This window comes from Lissotriton helveticus, chromosome 5_1, assembly GCF_964261635.1.
Source record: "Lissotriton helveticus chromosome 5_1, aLisHel1.1, whole genome shotgun sequence".
Lineage (NCBI taxonomy): Eukaryota > Metazoa > Chordata > Amphibia > Caudata > Salamandridae > Lissotriton > Lissotriton helveticus.
The window spans coordinates 129698454-129726358 of record NC_136065.1 but is presented as its reverse complement, the minus strand read 5'-3'; the positions used below and the strand labels follow the sequence as shown (position 1 = coordinate 129726358).

General features: G+C 42.4%; 1 protein-coding gene across 1 annotated transcript in view; it reads right to left on the bottom strand.

The window, feature by feature from the left end:
- The window catches only part of C5 (complement C5), a 354269-nt gene that overhangs the window by 13082 nt on the left and 313282 nt on the right, over positions 1–27905 (bottom strand). The window contains exons 33-39 of the mRNA XM_078641875.1: positions 24522–24594; positions 20126–20228; positions 16879–16953; positions 16659–16764; positions 12094–12180; positions 8463–8552; positions 5363–5446 (exon numbers count right to left, since the gene is read on the bottom strand). Of these exons, the coding sequence (XP_078498001.1) occupies positions 5363–5446; positions 8463–8552; positions 12094–12180; positions 16659–16764; positions 16879–16953; positions 20126–20228; positions 24522–24594 (618 nt within the window). The remainder of the gene's footprint in view (positions 1–5362; positions 5447–8462; positions 8553–12093; positions 12181–16658; positions 16765–16878; positions 16954–20125; positions 20229–24521; positions 24595–27905) is intronic.

The following is a 27905-nucleotide window of genomic DNA, read 5'->3' as shown; positions in this document are numbered from 1 at the left end:
CTTCGTCCAAATCGCGGTCCAGGGGTGTGCCTCCTCCTTCTCCCTCCTCTTCTTCGCCCTCTGGCTCTGAGGATGGTGGTTTGGACGCTGATTTGGTCAAGGGAAAGTATGTTGACAAGGACATGTTACCGGATTTGCTGTGCCATGTCAAGGAGAATATGGGGTTTCCTGCGGATGTTGTCCCTGGTACGTCTGGTGGTTCTCTACTTCGCCAGTTCCAGTATTCTGCTCCTGCTGTTATGCCTGTGCATCCTTGTGTGCGGGAGGTTTTGGATCGGGAATGGAAGGATCCCGATCGCATTCTGCTGCCCCGCTTCATGGCGAAGCTGTATCCACTTCAGGATATGGAGAAGGACTTGCCGGACTCGGTCCCTGTGGATTCTGTGGTGGCTAGTCTGGTTGGTCGCACTTCTTTGGCCGAGGATGCTGTGGTGCGTGACCCTGTGGATAAGAGGGTGGACGCCTCTCTTCGTAAGGTTTATTCTGGCTCCCATTTGGCCCTGAGGGCGGGTATTTATGGGACCTATGTGGCGCAGTCTCTTCTGTCTGACTTAAAGACTTTGTATGGCTCTATGGATAATACCACTGACTGCGCTGACATTCTGGCACACATCGAACGTCAGGTGGAGTTTTTGTCTGACATTTCATTTGATGTGGTTCGTGCCTCTGCTCTGTCTGGGGGTGCTTGTATAGCGGCTCGTCGGAATGTGGTCCTCAAGGATTGGAAGACCGATTCTGCCCAGAAGACTGCTGCCCTACGTCTGCCGTTTCAGGGTTCCATGTTGTTTGGGGCGGAGTTGGAGGGGAAGCTTCGTCGTCTTTTTAAGGAGAAGAAACATTCCTCTTCTTTCAAGATGCCCTCGGCTGCTCCTGCTTTTTCTAAACCTAAGCCCTTTTTTCGGCCCTCTTCTCGCAGGCAGTTTTCCCGGGGTCGTGGCCGTTTCCAGCCTGGTCGGGGACAGGACAAGAAGGCGAAGTCCCCGCCTGCGAAGCCTCGCTCCTGACTATCTGGGGTCCGAGGTCGGATCCTTGGTTGGTGGTCGGCTTCGGTTGTTTCTTCCAGCCTGGATGTCCTCCTGTTCGGACTTGTGGGTCCTGGACGTGATCCGCTTGGGTTACCGTGTGGAGTTCTCCAGCCTGCCACCTGTCTCGGGGGTCCGTCCGACTCCTTGGCCATCCTGCCCGTCCAAACGTGCGGAACTTTCTCGGGGGGTTCAGTCACTATTGGACAAGGGGGCGGTTTGGGTGGTTCCTCCGGGAGAGCGGGGCCAGGGGTTTTACTCCATCATTTTTCTGGTGCCCAAGGTGACTGGGGGGTTTCGCCTTGTTCTGGATCTCAAGGCCCTGAACAAATTTGTGCTGCGGGTTCCGTTCAAGATGGAGACTCTTCAGAGGATTGTTCCCTTGGTTCTCAAGGGTCATTACATGTGCACTCTGGATCTTCAGGATGCGTATTTTCACGTGCCTGTGCATCCTCTCTCCAGTCCCTACCTTCGCTTTTGTCTTCTGGGGGTCCATTACCAGTTTGTTGTTCTACCTTTCGGCCTGACATCGGCTCCGAGGGTGTTCACCAAGGTGGTGGCTCCCTTGGTGGCCTTCTTGCACCTCCAGGGGATGTTGGTTTATCCTTATTTGGACGACTGGCTCCTGCATGCCCCCTCCGCGGAGCAGTTGTTGGTGGATCAGAGGTTGGTGTGTGCGGCCTTGCGGGACCATGGGTTCCTGATCAACATCCCCAAGTGTCAGCTTCTCCCCTCTCAGGACTTGCAGTTCATAGGGGCCCGTTTCCGCACGGATTTGAATCGGGTGTTCCTGCCCGTGGCCCGGGCCGTGACCCTGTGTGCGCTGGCTCGGCGGTTTCTGTTGGGTCGGTCCTTTCCGGTCCGTCTTTGGTTGCGCCTTCTGGGGTTGATGGCGGCGACTGTGTTCACGGTGCCTTGGGCGCGTTTCCATCTTCGTCCTCTTTGGTCCTACCTGTTGGCCCGGTGGAATCCCTTGTCGGGGGACTTGTCCATTCTGGTTCCTGTGTCTCTGTCAATCCTTCCGGCCCTGCGCTGGTGGACTCTGCCGTCCAGTCTGGACAGGGGCTTGCCTCTGCAGTGTCCTCCTCCGGTGGTCCTTACGACGGATGCCAGCGCTTTGGGCTGGGGGGCGACTTTGGGGTCGGAGTGCCTTCAGGGACGGTGGTCCCTCTTGGAGGGTCGTCAGTCTTCGAACTGGCGGGAGTTGTCTGCTGTGTGTCGGGCTGTCCAGGGGTTTCGGCTCCTTCTGTTGGACCAGCATGTGTTGGTTCGGTCGGACAACTCGGTGACGGTGGCCTACTTAAATCACCAGGGAGGTATCCGTTCTCGGTCCCTGAACGCGGTGGTGTCCCCCTTGTTTTGCTGGGCGGAGGGCCATCTTTTGTCCCTGGCGGCTGTTCATGTCCGGGGGGTGGACAATGGGGTGGCGGATGCCCTCAGTCGTTTTTTTCCTGTCCCCGTGGAGTTGGCCTTGACACCGGCGGCCTTTCTTCTGGTGTGCGGGAGGTTTGGTCTTCCCTTTCTGGACCTCTTTGCTTCCCGGCTCAATGCGCAGCTTCCCCGATTCTTCTCCCGGGTTCCTCAGGAGGGGTCTTGGGGGGTGGATGCCCTGTCCCTTCCGTGGCCGGCTCACCTGTTGTACGCCTTTCCCCCTCTGGTTCTGATTCCTCGGTTCCTGGCTCGCATGTTGGTGGAGGATCGGGAGGTGGTGGTGGTGGTGCCTTTCTGGCCCCGCAGGTCTTGGTTTCCCACTCTCCGCCTGTTGGCTGTTCAGGGTCCATGGTTCTTCCCCTTCCTTCCGTCTCCCTTGCGGTCCTCTCCGATGTTGCCCCTCCGGCGGCTTCGGCTGTCGGTTTGGCGGTTGAGAGGCAGGGGTGGAGGCATAGGGGTCTCCCGGAGCATTTAGCCTTGGCTATTCAGCGGTCTCGGAAGCCTTCTACCCTTCAATCTTATGGGAGGCATTGGGGTAACTTTGAGCGTTGGTGTCTTGGCCTGGCCTTGTCCCCTTTGGTTTGTCCTTTGCCGGATGTTCTACAGTTCCTTTGGGATGGGTTCGAGAAGCGTTTGTCTGTCTCTACTCTCCGGGCTCAATGGGCTGCTATCAGGGCTTTTAGGGCGCCTTGGGGTAACCTTCCTGATGTTGATGGGTTGGTTTCTCGCTTGTTGCGCAGTTTTGCGATCTCCCGCCCTGTGGTGCGTCCTTCCTTTCCTCTCTGGGATCTTCCCTTGGTTTTGAAAGTTTTGGTGGCTGCTCCCTTTGAGCCGTTGGATGAGGTGGATATGAAGTTTGTCACCTTGAAGGTGGTTTTTCTGGTGGCTATCACCTCGGCTCGTCGCCTGGGGGAATTGGGTGCCCTGATGGCTAGGGAGCCTTTTCTTTCCTTTTCTGAGGATGGGGTTGTTCTTCGGTTGGATCCCTCTTTCGTGCCCAAGGTCTCCTCCCAGTTTCATCGTTCTCAGGAGCTGGTCCTTCCGGCTTTGGTTTCTGATCAGGTGGACGTCGGTGATCTTCCCTGGTCTCTGCTTGATGTTTGCCGGGCTTTGAGGGTCTATGTTGATCGGACCCGTGCATTTCGGCTTTCTGACTCCCTGTTTGTCTCTTTTGGTGCTGGCTCCAGGGGTAACCGTGCTTCGTCTTCTTCCATTGGGCGTTGGTTGAAGCAGGTTATTGTTCTGGCCTATTCCCTTTCTGGTTCCCCTCCCCCGGCTGGGGTTCAGGGGCGTTCTACTAGGGGGATGGCTGCCTCCTGGGCGGAGGTTCGTGGGGTGTCCCTTTCTGAAATTTGTAGGGCCGCCACTTGGGCTTCTGCTAATACCTTTGTTAGGCATTACCGTATTCAGAATGTTCTGGGGGATGACACTAACTTTGGTTTGGGGGTTCTTCGGGCTGTGTGTTCCTGATTCCCCTTGTTTTTCTTTTGTGCTGTGCTGTTGTTTGCAATAAATTGCTGGGTTTTGCTGTTCTGCTGTGTCCTGGTGGTTTGTTGTTTGATGATGGCCGGTTGCTGCTTGGGTATTCTCATTGGTTTATTAATGAAGGGGACGAGGACAGGAGGGACCTGGGGGTAATGTCCTATTACTTACCGGTAATCTTCATTACTCCGGGTCCCGTTGTCCTCGTCCCCTTCATTACATCCCTCCCTCCCTCCCGGACTTTCCGGCCCTCATCTTGGGCTTGGGGGTTCAGGAGGCATGCTGGGTACTGTACCCTTATGTACTCCCTATAAGGGAGAGGGAGGGGCGTACCAGCATTCCTTCTTTCTTTTTTTCTGTCGTGAGATGGACATATCTCATTGGTTTATTAATGAAGGGGACGAGGACAACGGGACCCGGAGTAATGAAGATTACCGGTAAGTAATAGGACAGTGGCAAGCACAGGACACTCCAACTTTCCTATTACAAATATATTTGACCTCACAAGTAGCTTTTAAAGAGAAATTACAGAGGGTTAGGTAATGATCCTATAGTCTTTCAATTATATCATTCCACTTTTCAGCTTCCGCAAATGCAAACGAGTCATTTCTGCAGTCTGCACAGCATTTCTCCCTCCCACTCAACACGGCCACCGCAATGCAAGGTAACAGCTAGAGCAATTTCTATGCTGATATTAATCTAAGTGCAATATATTGCTTGCACCGACTTTAGAATGGGTATCCTTTGAATTATTAAAGCAAACTTAAAACAATTTTTCATCTCAAATAAAATTTGATGGCTTCATGGATGCCTTTTTCCTTCTACTTTTATGTTAGGTCTACGGGTGTGAGGCAAGTTTGCATCGCCTCAAAATCATTGAAAAATAAACTCTTATTCAAATAAGTAGAACATACACAGTGAATGAATTATTAAGTTACTCAGTAGCTCACTACTGTGTCATATTTGTAAGGGACAATATTCAGATCATTTTCACTTAGGATTTTTTTTAATGTGAATAGGAAACAGAGGTGAAACAAGTTTGGCTCCCAGTTATTTATACAGCATTACATAGTGTTCCATGATACCTAAATCCACCACAGTCCCAACAGTAAAAGTAGACCTAAGATGGGTTAACATTACAAAAATAGAAATGAAAAGTTCAAAACAAAATCCACTCCGAGAGACATCATCAATTAGGGAACGTGTATATGACAAGGTAACACAATCTACAGGCAGGGGTAATTTGTGCCATGAAGATATGTGACAAGCAAATTAAGTACATTATTTCTTAAGGAAGCATAACATTCAAATCAAGACCTTGCTCTAGAAATCAGAAGATTTCCATTACTACCCAGCTCTGAATAAGGTCCAATGTATCCCTGTTACACAAACGTACCCACTCACCTGGCTTACTGAATGGTACCTACCTTTTTTGAAGATATCCTGCACGACTGCCGTGTATTTGATAAAACTACCGTCTTCGACAGAAGACACTATTTTCACCTTGTAAGCTAAAATAAAAGAGGGCGAGGGTTAGTGGCAAAGTACACACGATCTAGCTTCGTAGTGGAAGGTTCTGCCACTTAAAAATATTGAACAGACATGGGTGTTTTAATAGTAAAGGTGAAATATATGAGAGCAAAGTTATGCTGGCAATTGAAATTCAAATAGATATACATGAGGAAGGTGATGATAAAACCATACTGCATTGCCTATGAATGGGGTTTGATAAATGTTACGAGAGGTCCATAAACACTAAGGGGCAGATTTACAAGCCTCTTGCGCATCTTTTACACCGCCGTTGTGTTACTTTTATGACGCAGCGGCGGCACAAAGCCAGCACCATGCTGCGGGGTATGCGTCATGTTGTAAAGCCCTGCGCCACATGTAGGCGTTCCGGCGTGCGGGGCGGGGGGGGGGGTGCGCTGGAACGCCTCCTAAAAGTGGCTGAGTAAAATATACAAGATTTCACTCAGTCACTTTTAAGGCCATGCTGCGTCAAAACCCTGCGCCTGCTTGAAGCAGGCGTTAGGATTGACGCAGCATGTTAGGGATAGGGCACCCCTGAACTCCAGCAATGCGCCGCCTTTCCGACGGGGGATGCGACACGCATCTGCACATCCGTGCGCCATAGTGAGCCGCATTGTACATGTGGCGCAACAGTGATAGTGCACGGGTGGGCAGGTGCATCGCAACTCTTCTGGCGCATCCCTGCTGATTAGCAGAGATGCACCAGAAGTAGTACATCTGCACCTAGGGGCCTGATTCAGAAAGGGCCTCCGCACTCATGAGGGAGCCCCGCAGTCGTGGGGCAGTCTCCGCACATGGGGCGGACTGTCTGCAATGAGAATTCTCATTGCAGAAATTCCACCTGAGTGTGGAGACTGCCCCACGACTGCAGGGCCTCCCCCAAATCAGACCCACAGGTTTGTATTTATGAAAAAATGTGTGCAGCAATTTACACATGTGCATGAATATACTTTTACTCTTTTTTGCAATTCACAAATATTATATTTTGGTAGTACGAATGGAAAGCTGTGTCGGGTGCCTTTTTCAGGCATACTCCTGGGAATGCTGCAGCTAGTCAGGAACAATGATGGGCAAGAGTAGGGCAAAGCGTAACATGGCAGCCTTGATGAAAATGTGACTACAGGGGCATGCTCCCACGTGTTTCTTATGACGTGTAATTAAACAGGAACTAGGGCACTACTAGGAACTGTGCGGCTCGTCCAGATAAGCCTACATGTTTATTTCCTTTATTTTTGTGTTCTATGAATATACTGGACCGTTAGGGACAGGACTTCACATAAAATAAACATATCGGATAGCATAAGTCCTGATGAAAGCCTAGGGTCGACAGTGCCAGTAAACGGGCTGAAACATGTCCACTTAGTGAGGAATGTAGGGACAGTAAAATCTGCAACCATCCCCATAGATAATTTTTAGACTATACCAAAAGCACCAAAAATAAATAAAGAAAGGGAAAGATGGGTGACACCTAGGCATTTTTATTTTCCCTTAGCCAGCTAGAAAATATCACATGTGCTCCCTGGGATATGATCAAGCCCATCTTAATTTATAGTCATGAGGATGAGACTCAATGATGAAGCATGCTACTAATAGAGTGTGTGAAGGTCTTCAAGGGAAATAAGAGAATTTCTTTATTGCTACTACTTTCCCACTATTGAGATTCTTGTGTTTGGTTTTAGGATACTGGATGTATAACAGATATAGAACTGGAAATACAATCATAAATCCCTTAAGGAAACCTCTCTAACTTCCAACAGGAATGTTTTTGGTATATGGTAAATGAATCCTACTGGGAATGTCATGTGACATTTTGATGACTTACCATGTTCCCAATTCCTTATTGTACATTGTGTACAATATGCACTGTTAAAATACTGCACAATGAGCAGGTGCAATTTTTTTTCTTTGTATTTTTCTCTACCTTGGGAAAGCATTTGTTCCCATGGAGAAACCGTTCCCCCTACAACCCCTTTACTATGGGGGTGATTCATTCCCCGTCTCATCCCAGAATGCGAGTTACTCTAACCCTCTACTGGAGAAAAACTCTGACTGTATCCAGGGTGGAGAAGGGTCAATTTTCACCTGGTGCACACACTCCCCACTACTTGAGCAAGTTTAATATGGTGTAATTCTACACGATTGTGGTAAAGAATAACACAGTAGTAAAGCTAGTATTTATGCATAAAAGTACAGTTGTGTACATAGCTTCCAGGCAGATTTATCATTCTCAACTGGTTTGTGAAGGGTAGTGCATTCTGTAATGTTATGTAATGCATCGCAAACTGTCTTCTTGGAGGGGTTTGCATAACGACCTGCCAGACACACCATAGCTCTGCCTCTGCATTTGCTTTCAGAAATGGATTTTTTTTTTAAAAAGCAGACGTTAAAAGCACAGGTACCGCATTAAAAATGGTTTCTACTTTGGAAAGACATTGGGGAGGAGGCAAACATAGTCTTCGGAACCACTGCCTGCTCCACCAATGTCTTTGACATGATTCACAAAAGTGAATTTGTCCCAAGGATGTCCTTTCATGTCCCCTCTATTTGCAATTTGGAAAGGATCACAAAAGCTGTTGCACGAGTTGGAATTAATTTACAAAGAGCAGGTTATGGGGATGTACAATAGGCTATTGTACATTAAGAAAAGCCCTTTTTCAATCACAAACCCTGTGATTTTGCAAATCACAACATTGGCAACAGCAAAAGGACTTTGCAACCCAATGAGACCTATTGTTACATTCTTAATAAGCAAAACATTTCAACAAGGGCAGTTTAGGTGTATTACATTTTGTAAAGTCTTGACATTTGTAATAGAATAAAAAATAATGAAATAGACATATACATTTTCTTCACTACTTCCATCAACAATAAATAATAACATGTTGCATTGTTTTGAATCCTTAAGAAAGAATGGAAAAAGTCTTAGGGAATCTAAAACAAGACAGGAAATTTACACCATGTATATGAGTTTACGTATGTAGAAATGAGCATTCTTACCATATACAATGTCTTTCTGGCAAGCTTTTGCTTTTCTAGTATTTGCACCTATTGCCAAATTAATTTCAGGTTGCATTTTACTGCATTCCGCTGTGTTTTGCAAGAAATAAAAATAGTTTAGAATTAATTTAAATGAAAAAAACACTTACATCTTATTAAACAGATTCTCGTTTAGAGGTCACCACTTTCAAATAATTTTCACCTTCCAACAAGCCAAATGCTTCCTTTGGATTCACCCACCCTGCAAAAATGTAGTGCCCTCTAAAAATGAACCCACCTTCAATGACCTCAAAGGGGTTACCCACCACAAATACTTAAGTTGGACTAGAATGCAGCCAGAGCGATCAACAGTGGCCATTGGTGCTGAAAGTACAGGTCCAGGGGCTACTGCAGCACCCCCAAAATAACCATGTTGGAGTTTAGAAGCTGAATAAACAATAAAAAGGTCTCTACATTTTGTTTTGATCTTATCACATTTGTTATACATTTAAAGATGGAATTTAAATATCAGACTATGTATTACGACAAATTGATACTTATTCTTTTAACAGGGAGAATGGTGTTCACTTTTCTTTCTCTGACTCCAAAGTTAGAGGATTTTGTAAGGAGAAACTATGTGTCAGTCTAACTGGGTTACAGGAAGTTTGAAAGGAAAGGCAGTAGGATGTAAATGTTATTCTAAAGCACAGCAACATTTAAATACCTGTAAATGAACTGTACAAATATTGCAATATATATCACCTCTAGAAAAGCACACACGAGGAAACACATTTTTGTAATTCTGTATTGTGATGGAAGCAAAGGTTTTTATAGAAATATTTGATGAAATCCAATTTTCACATATTATTGAATGTGCACACCATAGTTGTATGATTAAAACTGCATGTATGTGCACATTTAGTGGCAAATTCAATAGAAAATATACTGCCTGCAAATGACAATGCTACCACACCATGCTTTAATAATATATTTGTGACAGTGTGCTCCAAAATGTACTACGAATTACATACTACACCCTTAGTAATCTCATGTTGAATGGATGTGGATAATTTGCTGCACTTGTTCTTTGTTTACACTATGGTATTTCACAATCCCTATGTGTCCAGTGATGCAGAATTGATGGCAGTAAATGTATCTTTGTGACTAGGGCTCTATCCCTTTTGAAGACTCCCTCTAACTTTTGAGTCCAGAGTATTTGACACCCTAACCAGAGGATGCACTCAGTTCAATTAAAAAAATATCTTTTCAATCATTTGTTTCAAGGGACTGGAGAGCTTGGTCAGTACAAGTGGCGAGGTTGGCTGCCCTCAGTTTGTTGCTCATCCGTAGTGTGCAGCTAAACCTTATTTCTACATAAGGGTAGTATCATAAAAGTCATAGTGGTTGTAGTAAATAAATAAATTATAATAATTATTATAATAATGCAAATTTATGAATATAAATCCTGTAAAGAAATCCTTTTAAGCCACATATTACCAAAAGATATACAAGGATTCTTAGAGAAATTAAAAAAATCTTTAATACGGAATTGAAATCTCCTTATGAACCTAAATGAGTGCATAAAACCCAGAAGTTATAAAAGGACAGAAAAGGTAGCAATCTGGTGTGCTAAAATAGCTCTAAAAGCAAATGACTTAGCATAATTATTTGAGACCTGTACAAATAGATATCGTAGGAGGTTTTAGACTATTATAACATGTAAGTAAAGTAAAAGAACAGATGTAACAAAGACTGGGCACAATACATTAGATTAGTAAGCATGTCAACTGAGTATTTCTGTACATTTCTCATTATTAGATAAAGAGAATTACACTGTCTTGCAAGTTGAAATTGTTCTACTAAAGCTGATAATTAACTGACCCTGCCCATTTTAAACTAGGAAGAGGTCGAGGCCACCTTGTTAAAAAAAAAAAAATTAGTTAAAGAATTAGGACAAAGGGTCTACATATTAAATTTGATCCCTTTTGTAGCAACATGGTTTCAAGCACACTACAAACGTTCATGGTTCTTATTGTATTAGTGTAAGACGCGCTGCACTTTAAAACTCCCACTTATGCTTACAAGGAGTTTATATCTGCATTTGAAGGGAGTAGACAGTACTCTATTCTGGCCTAAAATGAACCCCATGGGAATTAGAGTAAAGGTATTGTGCACTGTTCAGTTAGTGCATTTGAATATGTTGGTCAAGGTAATTCTCAACAAAAAAAATCGATAGTCTCCGAATTTACGAAACATCGCAACATAAAGCAAGGGTGTGTTCAGGCACTTCTTTTTTAATTCATCGATAGCTAATCTTGGTAAATCCCTTCATGATACGATATCACACTCACTAACAGTAAATAACCAACTTATTCATTGTAGTGTGCTGACGATATTGAGCTCTTCGGCAAAGCAACCTTTGGACTGCAGAAGTTATCATAAGCAAAAGCCCTTTTTTTTGAAGGAGAAATAAAATGGCTGTGAACCTGGATAAAACCAAAGTAGTCATTTGTGGAAGAAGGATAATGTGGAGTAGATGAAAAAGATGCACATCAACCAAAGGGCTCCAACAAGGCCATCCTATCAGGACCGCGACACTGAAGTAAAGGACCCGTAGCAGACATGAACATTCTAAGCATAACATTCTGCACAATTATATGTAAAGAAGGAAGGGAACGTGTGATTAAGTGAGAAAAGAAAGATAATAGGGGAAGGGTTCCAGCAGCAACTTGGTAAAAGAGTTAAGAGAATACCCATTTATAAATATTGTGGAATCTGACTGGAGGAAGAGGTGGTTGTCTCAATTGATGTAGCAGATTTAGGATCAAAAAGCAACCCATGTTGCGATGCATTCTGCTCTCTGACCCAGAAAATGGCAAATACATCCTTGAAACAAATATTGACTTCTACTAATACAAAACTATGCCCTTTAATAATGTTTCAGGTTAAGATATTCCAGGGTAAAGCATCAACATGTTTAGATTTGGCCCAGTTCAACATATGAAGATCCTTATTAATTTCCCAAAAAATGAATCACAGGTACAAACGAGACTAGACTTTGGGCAACAAAAGCAAACTCAGGCTTGTTGCAAAACCACTGACTTGGGCATTGTGAAACACATTCAATTGTTCCCAAAGCTCTGGCAAAGCCAATAAGTCAATTATAAATTAAAAGTGAAGCCAGACCTATTGATTTTCCCAATTATTCATTTTTAATAAATTGCTTGATACCCACTGCACATCAGCTGTTTCTCTGTGATATAAAGAACAAATATGAATGCTATCAATTTAATGGACCCTGGGCATGGTGTTTCATATAATAGCTGTACACAAGTAAGGAGGGTTGAGATTTCTTTCCAGAGGTGAATATCTTCCTTTAGGTCTCCAACTGGAAAGAGGACTTGAGAATTAATGAGGTGATTTACATACAGTAATTGTACTGTTGAACTCAACATGGACACATTTCTTATATAACGCAAGTTGCGTTTTTACGTCTCAGAGATTGCTTTTGCAGAAATGAAGTGTGACGAAAGCCCTTCCTTAAATAGTAAGGAAACCTTAAAAAAGGAACCACAAATTGTCCCGAACAGTGCTTCACAAATATGATTTTGCATATTGCAGAGAACGCCGAATCATATTATATGACACTCACCTTCCATGCACTTGCATTCATCCCCTTGGCACAGTCTCTGCAGCTCACTCTCTCCATAAGGGTTGTAGAAGATGGTGCACTGTTTCTCTGCAGCAAGTGAAGGAACATAAGTCGACATTAGCAGCAAATTAAAGATAACTAGTTGTGGCTCGTTGTTTAGTAGCCAGGGATATACTTATTAAAAGTTTGCACCAGGTCTAGCAGTGTTTGCATCGATGCTATCAAGTGCCTGATAAAGAAACAATGCAACAAATACATATTTTGTCATTTCAATCACAAATAAGAGGATTGTCCATTACGATGCTGCTCAAACACAGGATCAAATTTTGCACGTACCAAATCTGGTCACATGTATTTACTCTAAAATACACTAAATTAAAAGTGTTCGACAAGAATATAAACTATAACTTCCATGCCAAATGTAATGCTTATGACAGACAACAGTTATATCAGTATGTAACTACACCCAAATGCACAATCTAATTAAATAACAACACCTACTCAAATCAACCAATAAATAATACTATATTCATAGTTGTCTCTTTAATGTTAAAGGGTATATGGTACGTAATCTCATCTGTACGATGATTTACACCATTTGTAATTGCATGGTTTACAACAAAGATGAGGTGATTGGCATTTAGTGCGCAAGTTATGATTTGCATGGCTGTTGTGCAAGTTATAAACTGCTGGGTTTATTGAAACTTGCAAAGATCCGTTTTTTATTTTTTTTATTTGCACCTGGAGTTACAGTTAAAGGCCTGTATGGTAACTCCAGAGACTAGAAAAAATGTGCTATTATGAGTTGGATCCTGAGGGCCCAGTAAAAAATTGGGAATATGTGGGGAAATCAAATTTATCAAATCAGATTCTCCTGTTTTTTTCTGGATTCATAGCTACATCTTTTGAGCAGTTGCAGGACTTGCAATTCTGATGGGCTTGGTAACTGCCATTATTGTGTAGTATTTAGTGTGCAGTAATGAGAGCACTGAAGTTAGCATGCAAATGTATACACACATGAGAGGTGGATAGAATTACTAGATAGCATTGGTGTTGTGGAAAAGTGTATAACAGTATCCCACATCAACTCATTTGCCACAGTGTGGTAAACAAATCACCGTGCATATTTGAGCTGTGGAGAGTGTAGTGTGAAGGTTTTGGAGAATACAACTATGTGATTGGTTTAACACATTATAATTCTTAGGCTTAGTTTGCAGCAAGTGTGTGCCATTAGCTCTACTCACAGCCTAATTTATTCACATCCCTGCATTTGTTACATCCTTGACTTTTTATAGCATTGGCTTTATAATCCTAGGGTTATTTACAACCATTGTTGTTTATATCCTTCTGTTTTCCTACTTCTGCTTTTTACATCCTTGAATTTTGGGGTATTTCATCTTTGAATGAATTACATATTTGACATTTACATCCTTGGTTTTATAATCCTTGGTTTTTTTACAACCACTGCTCTTTATATCCCGCTTTTTTTCCTCCTTGAGTGTGTTTTACATCTTTGAACATTTGCATGTTGGGGTATTTCCTCTGTGGATGATTTACATATTTGAATTTTCACATTATTAGGTTTATCACCCTCGGTTTTTACATCCTTCATTTAGTTTAAGGTTTATATCCATTGGTTTACATATATCTTTGACATTAGAATCTACATTCTAAATTGTTTTAATATTTAAGAGTTTACTTCTTTGTCTTTTTTAGAGTTTACATCTTTGTATTCTTTCACTTCTTTAGGAATTTTACAGATTTTACTTTTTACACCCTGAGTTTTTTCATTCTTAGATCTTTATATTCTTTACTTTTTGGGCCTGGCATTTTTAAATGGTTGACTTTTACATTCCCAAATTTTGACATCATTTATAATTTCATCTTTGCACTTTTTACATCCTTGGCATTTTAGATTTGTGCTTTTTTTGCATACCTACATTTTCTACATCGTTGACTTTTTACATCCTGGGTTTTTCATCCGTGGCTTTTTCTCATCGCTGACTTTTTAAAACCTTTTTTTCATCATGCTTGGTTTCTTTACTTCCTTGGCTATTTACCTCAGGGAATTTCCATCCTTGGATTTTTCAAGGCTTGTCTTTTAGAGTCTTAACTTATTGCATTCTTAATTTTCTACATCCCTAGAACTTGCTTACTCTTGACCTTTGAAATCCTGGGAATCTGAAGTTTAAATCCGCAACTTTTTATATTGTTGTTTGTTTTAAATACTTGGATTTCTTGTACACCCCAGACTTTTTACATCATGTCTTTGTGGGTTTCTTACAACCTTAGCAGCAGATTTACTAAGAAGTCTTGCTACGCAGAGCAGCAAGGCAATTTGCTGCCCTGCGTTGAATGAATGAGAGAGAGCTGAAGAGCTGCATCAGCTGTCTTCCAGTGCTGGCACACTTGTGGCTGCCTAGTGCCAATTTGTGCCATGCTGCAACAGTGTTTGCATTACTGGCAGGATTTATTTGTGCAGAAAGGTACACCTTCTTGCACATAAACAATCCAGAATTGAATCTTCCTCTTTCCATGTGTAGTTCAGAATGCACCACACATACAGAAAGGAAATAACAAGGAGAAATATGCACATTTCTCCTTGTTATGCCTCTCTGTGGTACCAGCTTCATGCAATTCCAACTTTACAAATCCTAGTAAATTTAGGATTGCATGAAATCCATGGATGGATGCACGGGAACACCCATGCTGCACCCATTGAACACCTACTACTTAGAAATGTGACACAATGCAGCACAAGCAGCTGTGTTGCGTTGTATTTATTTACAAATCCACAAAACACCACACAAATCAGGCCATGAATGGCCTTGTAAATCCAAAATAAGTCTTCGCGTTGTCCTGTATCACCTTGCGTGATGCACGGGTGATGCAAAGAGTAAATAATATTCCTCTTGGTTTTTAAATCCATTTAGTTTACATTCTTGAGCTTTTACATCCAAGGTTTGATCAATCCTATGTTTTATACAATTATCACCTATTTTTGCATCCTTCTCTTTTTGCATCATGGGCTTTACACCATTGGATTCTTTACAATCTTTACACTCTTGACGGTTCATACCCCTGAGGTTCCTTTTTAAAAAATAGATTTGACATTTTACATCCTGCTTTCTCCTTATCCTGTTTTTTTTTTGCATCATTGAATTTTTAAACAATTGATTTTTTTGACCTCTCTGCGATTTCTACATCCTCATAGTTGACATATTGGAGTTTTACAGCTTTAATTTGTTTTTTTTTCATCCGTGATTTATTACACTCCGGGTTTTTCAATATTCTTTGACTTTTTACATTATTGACTTTCTACATCATGGTTTCCATTCCTTGCATTTTTTACATGTTTACTGTTTTACATCCTTGACTTTTACACTGCGGGTTATTTTCTGCCTTGTGTCTTCCACCTCTTCATATTTTTATATCCTTGGTTTTTACTAGGACTGTGTGAAATTTGCATAATTTCCTTTTACAAAATTATGTGAAATTACATGAATTTTCTAGGCCTAGCTGAAATTTTAATGACACTGGCATCATTTGCCTATTTTCGCACTGTGACTGTTATCTGAAACTAGTTTGACACTCGTTTCAGCTGCTGTCTTAAAAATTTCAGCCTGATCCGCCAAGTGGAGGAAGAGAAAGAGGGGGGTATTCCTAAAATGCTTTTTCCCCATGTTAATTTCCATAGGAAACTTTAGATATGACTACAGCCCGAACTGCTGAATTAAATTACACAAAATTCGGCAGAAAAGTAGCTATTTGTCCAGAAAGCACCCTTTTTCTTAAATGGTGTAAATCCATTTAATAGATGCGGATACATTTAAAGATTTTTGAGATATACAACTGGCGGCGCGCAGGATTCCGCGTCCCCATCCGAGACTTCGTACTGAGATCTGATTGGCTGCCAACACTTCAATCCAGAATTTGTTGGCAGCCATCTTGTAACTCGGTTGAACCGAGTCACATATTTGCCCAAATCATCTTCACCAGCTCAGGGTAGATAATCTATGGAGGAGCCATGCACAACATAGCCCCAGATCCCCAGGCAATCTCATCCTGAGACCCCCATTTCACAACCCTCTGAGCCTTTTCTCCCTCTCTAAATCTGAAACTCTTCCCTTTTCTGTCAATGTGAGAGTGGAGAGCTGGTTCCAAGCTGAGAGTGGCTCTCTGACAGCCGTTGACAGCATGGACTGCAATTCTCAAAGTTCCTGCTAGCAGCCCAGAAAGTGCCACCCACATTTCCCTGTCTCCCTCAGTAGCAGGGAGACAGGGAGAGGAAGCAGCGTCTTTACAGCACCAGCTTGACAGCCTGTTTTTCTCACTGCATTGACAGGAAAAACAAAGCTCATTTTCCACTGCTCTGATGTCAGAGCAGTGAATTGCCAACTTTCGAATCCAGTGTTCTGTGCAATGGCTTCCAATGGAACTCATACACAACACACTTTACGATCAGAGGCCAAAGTCGGGTACAGAACCAGGTCTCCAGGTTCCAAGGTCAGAAGTATAGCTGTTATAACAGATCTTCCACTTAGTATAAAGACTGGGCAGGCTACCTGGTGCATGAAACTCATACACTGTGAAAGTGGAGGGGCTCAGCATCCCAACTTTAAAGAGTTGCTTCACTCTGAAGGCCACGCATAGGTAGTCATCTGATGGAATCTGTAAACAAGAGACCAGAATTCAGAAAACGCAAAGGTTAGAGACAGAGACTGTGACAAACTGGGTACTAGAATGGCAAGGTGTGAATGTCAGTGAAAAAAAGTGTAGAGTTACCAAATCAAGGTGGATAACGACATTTCCGTCGGTGAGGCTGTAGTCGGAGATCAACTGGTCCACTCCATTAGCAAGCTGGAAGAAACCCAGAACAAAAGAAGCATGACTCTTAACAGAGTACCAAAGAGAAGCTGTGTCCTTTCAGTCTATAAAGTGCTCAACCTTGAAGTGCTATTTTCTAACATATTTGTTGGAAGAATTATGTCACATATGTGATGACTTAGGCTGGTTTGTAGCACAAAGAGATGCATCATGCACAGTGAAAGCTCAACAACTGGGGTTGGATCACAAAACATTTTTACCTAACGCTGGTGGAATGTTTAAGTAGATCTTGGTGCAAACACCCTTTATTACCATTTTATGAAAACACATTTCTGGAGTTCTTAATATATGACAAGTATGTTTGTGTATATTTGCTGTGTAGCACCTTGTTGTGGGGATATGTTCTGCTATTTTATTTTGCTCCCTTTTTGTGTTTTGTATTTTTACAATGTGATGTTGTTTCATTCTACAGTGGTATTTATATTGCGTTTTGCTTTGACTGTTTTGTTGTGTTATGCCCTGTTATGTTAAATATGTGTTGTTATGTTGCTTTTTGACTGTTGTTGTGTCATCTTCTGATGTTAACCTTAGATACATCTACAAATGCTGCTACATTTCCAACCAAAAGCAGTGTATTCTCTGAAAGTTCCAGGAACTAGAAACCATTTACCACACTGTAAAGCAGTGAAATAGCACTGCTCCATCTCCTAACTAAGACGCCTGTCTGCCCAAAATTAGGGCAAAGTCTGTGTATTTAACAAGACATGCTTACTTTATGTAACACAGCCCCAGTATCTCAGATTTCTAACCCAGACCTCAAACTTAACTGCTAATGGCCAGCAGTTAATGACCAGCAGTCTGACCATTCAGACCCACACATATTATAGAAGCACAGCCATCTCAGCATCAATTTATTCCTCTCTGTACACCCCTTCAAATAAAAGTCATGTAAGGCTCTCCATGGCCACCATCATTGCTGCTGAAACCATCATTGCAGAATGAGTATGTCTTGTGGAATATCACACCACCAAAGACTAGGGATAGTTTGTTTGTTCATTCAATAAATCTGTATTCGGCTTAAACAGCCATAAAAGAATATTATAAAACTACAGATATCAATAAAAGCAGCCATAAAAAATACTGTCATTAAATAAAAACATTCAATGGATCAATTACTGCAGCATACAATTACAGCATACAACAAATGGGCGTACAGTAATGAAACATGCATCATTGAAAAACATTCAATTGATCAATTACAGCAGCATCGATTGACAGCATACAATGACTGGGCACACAATTAAATCGTAACAAAGAGAGCTATTGACCATATCTCTTCCTAATGTAAAGTGCTTCTCTAGTAAAATGTACAACAGTCAGGCAAACATCCGATCTTTCGAAATTCGTTAAAAATCTATAGCCTCCCAGATATCAGAGTTAAAAGAGCAAGAGCACAAAACAGGGACTAAAATATTTCTCTTTATAGATTTATAAAGTGCACGAAAAAGTAAAAAGTGCAAAGTGCTTTGACTCGATGTACCGTCACATGGGCATTGTGGCAGGTTAGTTATCTTGCCGCCCGCCTTGGACTGAAAATGCCACTAAAAAGTGTGCAATACCCAAATGTATCCTTGTCAAATAAAATCTGTATTTCATATTTTCTATAAAACTAAGATAGAATTTTACCTCCAATCATGTGTTCCAGATTTTCAGAACGTGTGCGTACGCGCTTGCCCTGGACCTGCTCAAAGCAGGCAGTCTTAAATAAGGCATTTGCTGCACAAGGTATTTGATTTGGTTCTTTAAAAAGCCCACTTTGCCCAGCAGCCTACAACTGTGGTGTATATAGGCAAGCCAGGGAATACTATCAACATTATCCAGGGCCAAACAATCCTGGAGGATCAGTCTAGAGAATCCTAAATCCGGTGTATTCCACACCTTTATCCATAGAAGTAACGGGGACAAATCCACACAATCCTATAGAAATTGTAGGCCCGCTTGAGAATGACAAAAAAAGTTTGAAGTTTCCTGAGATACCATCAATAGTCTCAGAAGAAAAGCATTTTCCAAGATTTGAAATCTGGAGCAGCCAAAATAACCCCACCCTGCTGCCCTATATGAAGCAATGGAAAGACACTTGGCATTAACAAGAGCTATAATTTCTTTTACAGGTCAATGACCCAATTTGTCTTTAAAGGTAACAATGGAAAAGGAGCGGTAGACAGATATATGCCCGCCTTTACTTTGAATGTTCAACATTCCAGCTGTAAAATCTGAACTTTTGTAACTCCAAATCCAATTGGTCCAAACAATTTGGTGTTATCCGCTTGCCAGATAATCAGCAGTATTTAGTGATTGAATAGCAATACTTAACCCAGTGTATACTCATATAAGTATATAAATATGCCCAAAGCAACTAATGACCTGATTGTAAAAATGGCAGCGGCACCAAATTCCCCCAAAAAACAACAGATTTACTGATGCCATCAGTGGTGAGCACTGTTTAATTTCCAGCTTGGTAATTGGCGAATAGTTCACCAATGATAAAATCCTTGTCTATGTCAAGGTATGGATTAACCACTAAGGATGAGAGCTGGTCAAATGCTCAGTCTGTATTGCCTGATCCACCAACATGTCTGGTGGAGCTATCTCTACCACAGAAAGAATGGTACCATTGAGTTGGGTAACAATAAACGTCTGTTCTTCAACACCAATATACCCTTCTGGGTGAAAGTTTGCTTTACAAATACACATGTTATGTGAACTTTCATTACATTAATGATAGTGTCTCCAACATACTGGGAAGCACCCCAGGATGTCCGAAAGACTAGATAGACCGCCCTTGTGTTTACTGACTACATACTCTTACGCTGCGGGATACGTTTCCAGGGCATAGGAATACTGATGGAAAATAAGCTATAAGAGATCACATTAGCATGTTTAGTCAGTGGTATCTCTGCTTTTGGACTCTTCAAGTAAAGGCATGAACCACGTTGAGCCACTGCAATGGTGTGCAGATCTACAAACTTCCAAACCCTTAATCAACTCATAAGAAATATCTTAAGTTTCAAGAATTTGCCCACTAGAAATATGCTTTATTAGAATGTTCTAACTTTGTATATTGATAACTTTTTTTAGCAGAAGTTATTCAACAGTATACTAGTATATCTCAACTCAGTGTGATACAATAGAATGACATACATACCACTTGCAAGTCTTGCTCCATGGCTTCCAATCCGCTAACCAATGCTATCTGCATTACAGCCTGGCCGGATTCAGAATACCCATCCCTCTCGTTGGGTTTATACCTGGAAATGGAAGAAAGCAACTAAATATCTACTTAGCCTAGCAAGGTATCTCATCAAGTTAACCACTCCTTGCTGAGAGTTGGAAGTGATGAACAGGGCCCAGGCATGGCGGACTCAGCATTTCATCCTTTTGAGGTTGATAGATTGAGTAGGGTGGTTATATTGTCTGTTATTTACCTCACTAACACATGATATTATTATGAGGATGATTATGGCAATCATTATTACTGCTACTACTACTACTATTAATACTACTACTACTTCTAATACTAATACTAATAGTAATAAGAATAACTGAGTACAATTGAGTTCAATAAAATTTAGTTTTTAGTATTATATCATTATTAGTAGTAGCAGTATCACTGTCATTTTGTAAATTATTATTGTTATTATGATCATTATTATTGGTATTATTAATCCCCTTTACCATGGCGGAAGAGTGGGCGGGCCGCGTTGGCTAACAGACGTGTTCCACACTAGCCAGGTAGTGCTCGCGACGGCCATTGGCCGACAGAAGCAGCGAACGGGTTAATAATATTATTATTATGAATATTATTATTATTATTATAATTATTATTAATATCATCATTATTATTATGACTTTTGCTGATAGAGGGCCGCGCCAATTAGCTAGTGAATTGGAAAAGCTCTTGAAGTCTGCATTTAACATAATATGGACATATAGGCAAAAAAACAGTATTCACCTCCTGTGTGAGGCTGGATGTTTAGAGAAACAGCGGTGCATCAATACTGATAGAAGTTCCTCTAATTAATAAAAAACGCTTTGTAAAATTCAATCTTCCCATTATAGTTATCCCTTATCATTTGGTAAAACCCTAATCACATTTTCTAACTTTTGATTTCAGGCTACCTTGGGTCTTCTATTTGAAGCCTTTTAATTCTCTTTAAAGACACCGAGAATGTTTTGTAGCATTTATTAGGTACTTCTGAAACTTTTTTCAGGGATTCTGCAGTGTTTTCCATAATATTAGAGGCAGTTGCTCGTGATGTCTGTTTTCGTTTAATCAATTGCAGGCAAGACAAGTGCAAACACATGAACAAAGTAGATTTGCTAAGGACCCTCCCACCAAGCGTGGAGAGCTCTGGCAGAAGAGGAATGAAATCCAACCAAAAGTATTAGATTGGTCATCAGCCTTCAGAATGTCTGAGTGAAATCCACAATCTATAGAGATATTATAGGTTGTCTGACTTTACCATAGAACCAGAAGCTCTGATTATATAATAAAATCTTTGTTTTCAAAAGACTGCACTGTACTTTCAGCGGGCTATGATTAACTACGATCCTACGTGTCAGGACCAGACTAAAAGAACTAAGGAAAAGACTTGTCTTGTGAAGAAGAGAAGAATGCAAATTGCTAAGAAACTGTTTAACCAGCCTAAGAGCCAAAGTCCACCTTTCCTTAGTACTGATCTAGGGGATCACTACCTGAATTGTGGTGTGCAGCAGAGACCAGAGATGTATGCTGCTGTCCATCCTAACCCCAAGTACGACTATACGGACAGCGGAATGTTGTATCTGATAATGCCATACAGACTCTGCATTGTGTTTGAGAGGATTTTAAATTAAGACTTCTAGGTCTCAACCTAGGATGTTTACTATAAGGTGGTAAGTTATTGTTGGAGGTCACATGTCATCAGTTCCTACCACTGTGAGGGTGCAAAAAGAATGACCACGATTCTCACACTGACCCTACTATTTAATTAGATCTAAACTTTTTGTACCACTTTGTGTTGCTGTTGAGGTCATGCCTCGTTCAGTTAAGTTAATGTTCCCAGAGAAAAAACACAACTATCACTTTTCGGTGCCAATGCCACCGAACTGCTCATGCCAGTGGGTTTCCCAATAGCGGAGGCAGCAGCTGCTCCATCATCAGTAAAATTGTGTTCCCTAAATTCTAAATGAGGCAGAGGAACCAAGAGAAGGGCAGACAGGATAGCTGCCATTTTTGGAAAATGTCCAGTTTCCATCTTCTTCTAAATCAGGCACATAGTGTTAGCTGGGCTTGGGTTTATTGAGTATAATAGAGTGTGCTGTAAAAGCATCTGAGTTCCAAACCTTCTACCACCTGATGAGCCACCTAGATAAATAACTTTGGTTTGAAATTGCAGAGCAATAGCAGATATGACCATGGGCCATGACTGGCAAACAACAATTGTTGGATATGTGCACTACTGGTTGTTAAAAGATGGTCTGAGCACAACACACTTGCTGAGCATTTGAGAAACATGTATTCAATGCTGCTTATAAATGTTCAATAGGTAGGTTTGGATAAAGCATTACAGCTCTGTTTTAAAATATGTTAGCTTATCCCAAATCTTAACTGGTTTCCCAAACATTACGCCACTGTATGATACATATACATTTGTATCCTATTGCGGTGAAAGACAGTGGTTGAGATTATGTTCATAGATACCAGTCTAGAATATTTTATCTCTCAAAAAATGTATAATGTCTTACCTGTTAGACACTAAATGACCAATGTTTTTATGGGAATTAGGGAAAGTATTTTTGAGCTGTTTTCAAATGACTAATTATTATGCTTTGAATAATTTACAATTGTATGTATATGTACCTTTAATGTATGATTGTCAAACTTTTATGGCTGTTCCAGCCCAAAAAAAAGGTTTATTAATATACTACTGACTATCCCAGGAGTCACACAGATAAAAGGCTTCACTGGAAACCCAAAATGTGACTTTTGTGAACAGGGACAATTGTGTTTTTTTGCGTAGCAGGTGGTTTGATTTTTAACGCTTCCTAAAGTGGCTGGTAGCTTGTTGTTTTACACCCAGATCCACAAGAATAAAGATGGATTTCTCACTTCCTAGAAAAGGGATTTTTCTACTACTTAGCCTCCTTGAGTTTCAATGAGACCTAATTATATTTAAGAGCAACAAATTTAAGGTTGTCAGTTGGGAAATGTCCTTCACAGGAAACCACTCTAATGTCTTATAAGGGGAACCATCAAACAGTCCTGAGCCCATTAATAAGAAGCATTCACAAATTTAACAGGTCCAGCTTTAATGTGCTAACTTGTGAAACCCGCATTGCGCATGCTTGTCTCTACATGCATTAGCACAGTAAAGCCAGACCTGTCGGTTTTGCCACTACTTGTTTAGTTTGAAGGGACTGGATTGTGTGTGTTTGTCTGTGTGTGCATCCACGTGTACATGTATGACTTGCACACAATTCTTGACTAAGCCCCTGATTTAGAGCTTGGCAGACAGGGTAATCCATGGCAGAGTACCTTGACAGACAAACTCTGAGCCTGCCTGCCCGATTTAGAGGTTGGTGCACCCCAAGCCTTATGTCAACAGAGAAAAAGTCACTCTGTCGGGATAAACAATCCCCCTATGGCTCAAGGCAGTCAGGGTTGTCCATCAGTGCCAACAATATTCCTTGTGTGAAGACAATATATTTAAAAGCATTCCCCCACACCATGGGAGAAAACTTCCAGGGTGAGAGTGCCTCTAGTTTTTTTGTTTTTCAATAACAAACTTTGGGAGGGTATTTGACATCCGTCAACTTTTTCTACATTGACAGGAAATGCTATGACGGCGTTTCCTGCATAGAGTAGTCTGCTGGGCCGGTAGACAACTCAAAATGTGGCGGGAAGAAGACCCTGAAGCTTGCGGAGACTATGGGCCTCATTTATGAAAAGTGACGCATCGCTGCGTCAAAACAGCGATGCGTCACTTTTCATTGCGCCCTCCTTGCGACACCAATGATGCGTCATATTTACAAAATGATGCATCATTGCGCAAGGAGTTACAGATACGTCAGTATTTCTGACGTATCTGGATGGTGCAAAAGTGACGCATTGCTGGAGTGTGTCACAAAAGTGACGGAACCCCAGCAATGTGTCCTTTCACATGGGGCAAGCCCCATGTGAAAGGGCTTGCGTCAGTCTCACACCTGCTGTGAGGCAGGCATAAGATTTTGACGCATTTGAGTCCTAGAAGTGGCGCAGTGAAATCTGATAGATTTCACTGCGTCACTTCTAGGACCCTTTCTTGCGTGGGAACAACCCCCTGCATACATTATACCTGGCGCAGGTATAATGCAGCGCAGGGGTTTACAAAGTGACGCATCTACCTAGATGCGTCACTTTGTAAATTTGGTGCAACAAGGCACATTTTTTACGCCGCTGGTGCGTCACAAAAAGTGACGTACCGGCGCGTAAAAGTGAAGCACGGCCTCATAAATGAGGCCCAAAGTCCTTATAAAGTAAAGTAATTATACAAACAGTGTAGAGTCCGTGGAATACTTACTTTGCACACGCCTCGAGGTGCCTAGTTTCTGGTTCCAGTTGTTTCTCAAAAGCCTGCCTTTTGGAGCGTTGGTCTGCAGAGAAAGACATGAGACAGGGCTCATTGTAAAAATGATTTTCTCTGTTACTGAACTCCAATGTGGAGACACTGACTTATGCGTGTAACTTTTGATACTAGCCCCCAGTCACCTCGACATGTTATTCTAGTCTTAGCCTTCCCGCTCCCATTTTCATCAGTCCTTCAATTATTCACCATATACTTAGCAATATGCATGCCATTCCATCTACTATGTTTCCATCATTCAATTATTCCATACAATGACATACACCTTGCATTCCTGGCATGCTTTGGCAGTGATCACTGTACACGAAGGAACATGTTTCAAATTCTGTCTTTCATGTTTGTGCCAAGGATCAAACAATGACAGGTGCCTCCGAGGATAACTAAACATACAAGTGGAACATTTGGAAAGAAATGTGTTCAGAGACTGGTGTAAAAAAAGAAATAACCATAATTTGTACTTATTCAGGAGTAGAGGTTTTATTGAGTATAATTATATACCCCTCCTCGTAATAAAGCGTCTTACAAATAGATGAGAGGTCAATGTAAAAAGAAACAAGTATTGGCACTGCCAATCAGTAGCGTAGCTAGGCACTCTGCCGCATGTGGCATGTGGCGGTCCCTGCCTTTGCGACCCGCGGCAAACGCATGTAAGAGCGGGCCTGGCCATAACTTGTGCCGCCCAGGCCAATAGGTCTCATTTATGAGTGAAATTGCCTTCTTTGTTGTTAAAGGGTTTAGGCACTTAATGCAACATCATACTTGCACTCTGTCACTCACCTTTTGATTCATGCATCCATTCATAAATTCACTGTCTCATTCTTGCATTCACCCTCTGGCACCAGGGGCGGCCTTAGGCATGTGCAAGCTGTGCACCTGCACAGGGCCACCAAACCCCAGGGGCCACCACGCCAATATATATCCTTAATATAATAATCCTCTGAGGATGGATACATATTTGTGTGGAGGCCCCCGGCAGGGATTTGGCGGCCTCCGACTCTGTTCCACTCTTCACTGGCCTCCGCACTCTGCCCCGCCCTGACCCCCTCTTCCTGGGCCCCCTACCTACGCTCGCTGCCCAGGGCCGCCATGAGCCTAGAGCTGCCCCTGCTGGCACAACTGCAATAAAACATACACAAACTCGACAACATATGCAAAATACATTAAAAGAATACAAGTAGAAAAATGAAAGCAAGCTGCCATCTGAACATGGTGGGCATGCTTGCAGTAAGAAAACTAAACATACTGCGGGTGTCCGTTTTGCAGCTGCATTGTAAATTGTCTATAGTTGTTTAAAAAATCCTAGCATGGAACTTTCAGCCAGTGTGTAGGCCATCTTGGAATGGTTAAGCAATAACGCATGATGGAAAATGGCATTCTATAGTGATTTCCTAGTTTAGAGGAATCGGGCATGTGAGATGCAGTGCACTGCAGATGATATGAGTGGCAAGCAAGGCACCCATCAGCCATGCCAAGAGAGCTGTAGTAACCTCTTAAGAAATATCAAAATAAAAAGAGAAGCATTCACAGTTTTCTCATCTATAATTTTATTGCAAATGTTGCAGTGATATTATCAATGATGTCATAGAAGATGTCATGAGTGATGTAATATGTGGGGCAATTAGCAGTGCATGGCGAGGGCATGAGCTATAATTACCTGAAATAACATTAACTGGTGAATTTCTGCGTTTTTTTGTGTCTAAAACATTACGTTTTTATTGAACATTTCACCCATTATGTTACTTTAATCTTTGTGTTTGTTAGTGAATTACGAAGGTTTTTTTTGCGTATAGTAATATTTTGTTATCGTAGTCGAAGCCAACCCCTCACCGTGCTTTAGCAGCAAGGCCTGGCCTATGGCGAGACCTGCTTCAAAACCACCACAGGCTGCCAACCCCACGCTTCGAGGTTGGCCACAGTCCTGGCCTGTGTCCAGGTCCTGAGGCCAGCGCTCCCACAACTGCCAACCCTATGCTGCCCACGTCCTTTGGCTGTGTGCAGTGAGAGGTTCGCCACAGGATCTGACCTGCAGCCAGGGTCTGTGGCCAACCCCCCACCACAGGTAGCCAACCCCATGCTACGTAGGGCCTTTGGCTGTGCGCAGCAGGGGGTTGGCCACAGGGCCTGGCCAGTAACGAGGCCCTGTGCAAATCCACGTTTAGACAGCCAGCCGTCCTGCAGGCATCCAACCACATGCCGCAATCGTAACAGCTTGGGGTTGGGTTTAAGCCCCCAGGGACCCCATTCCCTTGGGGGCCAAACATATATATACATAAGGCATGCAGCCCGCCTCTCCAAGCTGTGATAGGCCTCAGGAACTCCATTCCCAGATCACAATTCCATTTAAAAGGGGGCTGAGTGGCCTCCACTCCATGAGTCTATTGTGGCCCTGAAACCCCTTCCCCCAAAGCCTCTCTAAATTATCTGGGGGTGACCTGGTGCCAGGCTAGGACACCCATTAAAGAACACTTAGGCCTTGATTACAAGTGGGCTGGTAAATTCCGACCTGTGCGTAAGCCCCTATATATACATGGGTCAGAATTATGACTTTGGCTGTATTTAATGTATTCAATAATCATGAGATGTGTTAAATACCTCAAATGTCTTTAACTCTGGCAGGTTAAACTTGCCAAATTTTCACAGGGGAAATAGTATGGTATTTACCCTGCCATGAGGATTTTGGTGTGTTAAACACCAAAATCCACATGTTATTCCCCACAAACTTGTGATATGTGTTATTCACTGCAAACAATAAATAATGTACCCATTGTATCATTATTTATAATGTGCAATAAATAACGCTCAACTGATATTTAGGGCCTTCGATTACAGGGAAGGGGTCCGCACACTCGGGCCTTACTATGCCCCAGTAACTCCATCCCTGGGGGTGGTCAAATTCAATTAAAAAGGGGAGGGGGTCCATGTGGCCCTCTCCCTGAGCGTTATTAGGCCCCAGGGACCCCATCTTATTGGGCCAAATTCAACAAAAAAGGGGAGGGGGCCATCTCAGGCACCAGGGACGCCACCCCCTGGGGGCCATATCATACTTAAAAGGGGAAGGGGTCACATGGCTCCCCTCCAAAAAGCCTTCATGGTTCCTTGGGACCCAATGCCCCAGGGCCTCTCTTTATAATAGGTGGGTGGCCCTTCCCACCCAAGGCACCACCAAGAAACATGTTGCGGGCTGTGTGGGGAGCCGCAGGTCCCCCAAGGACCCAGTCCCCTCCCCGCTTGGTGCGAAGGCTAGCATTGCTCTCTCCCAGAGGGAGAAGCTATCAATGTTTGCTCTCTCCGGGAGGGAGCAATATGTATTCTGTTTCCCTG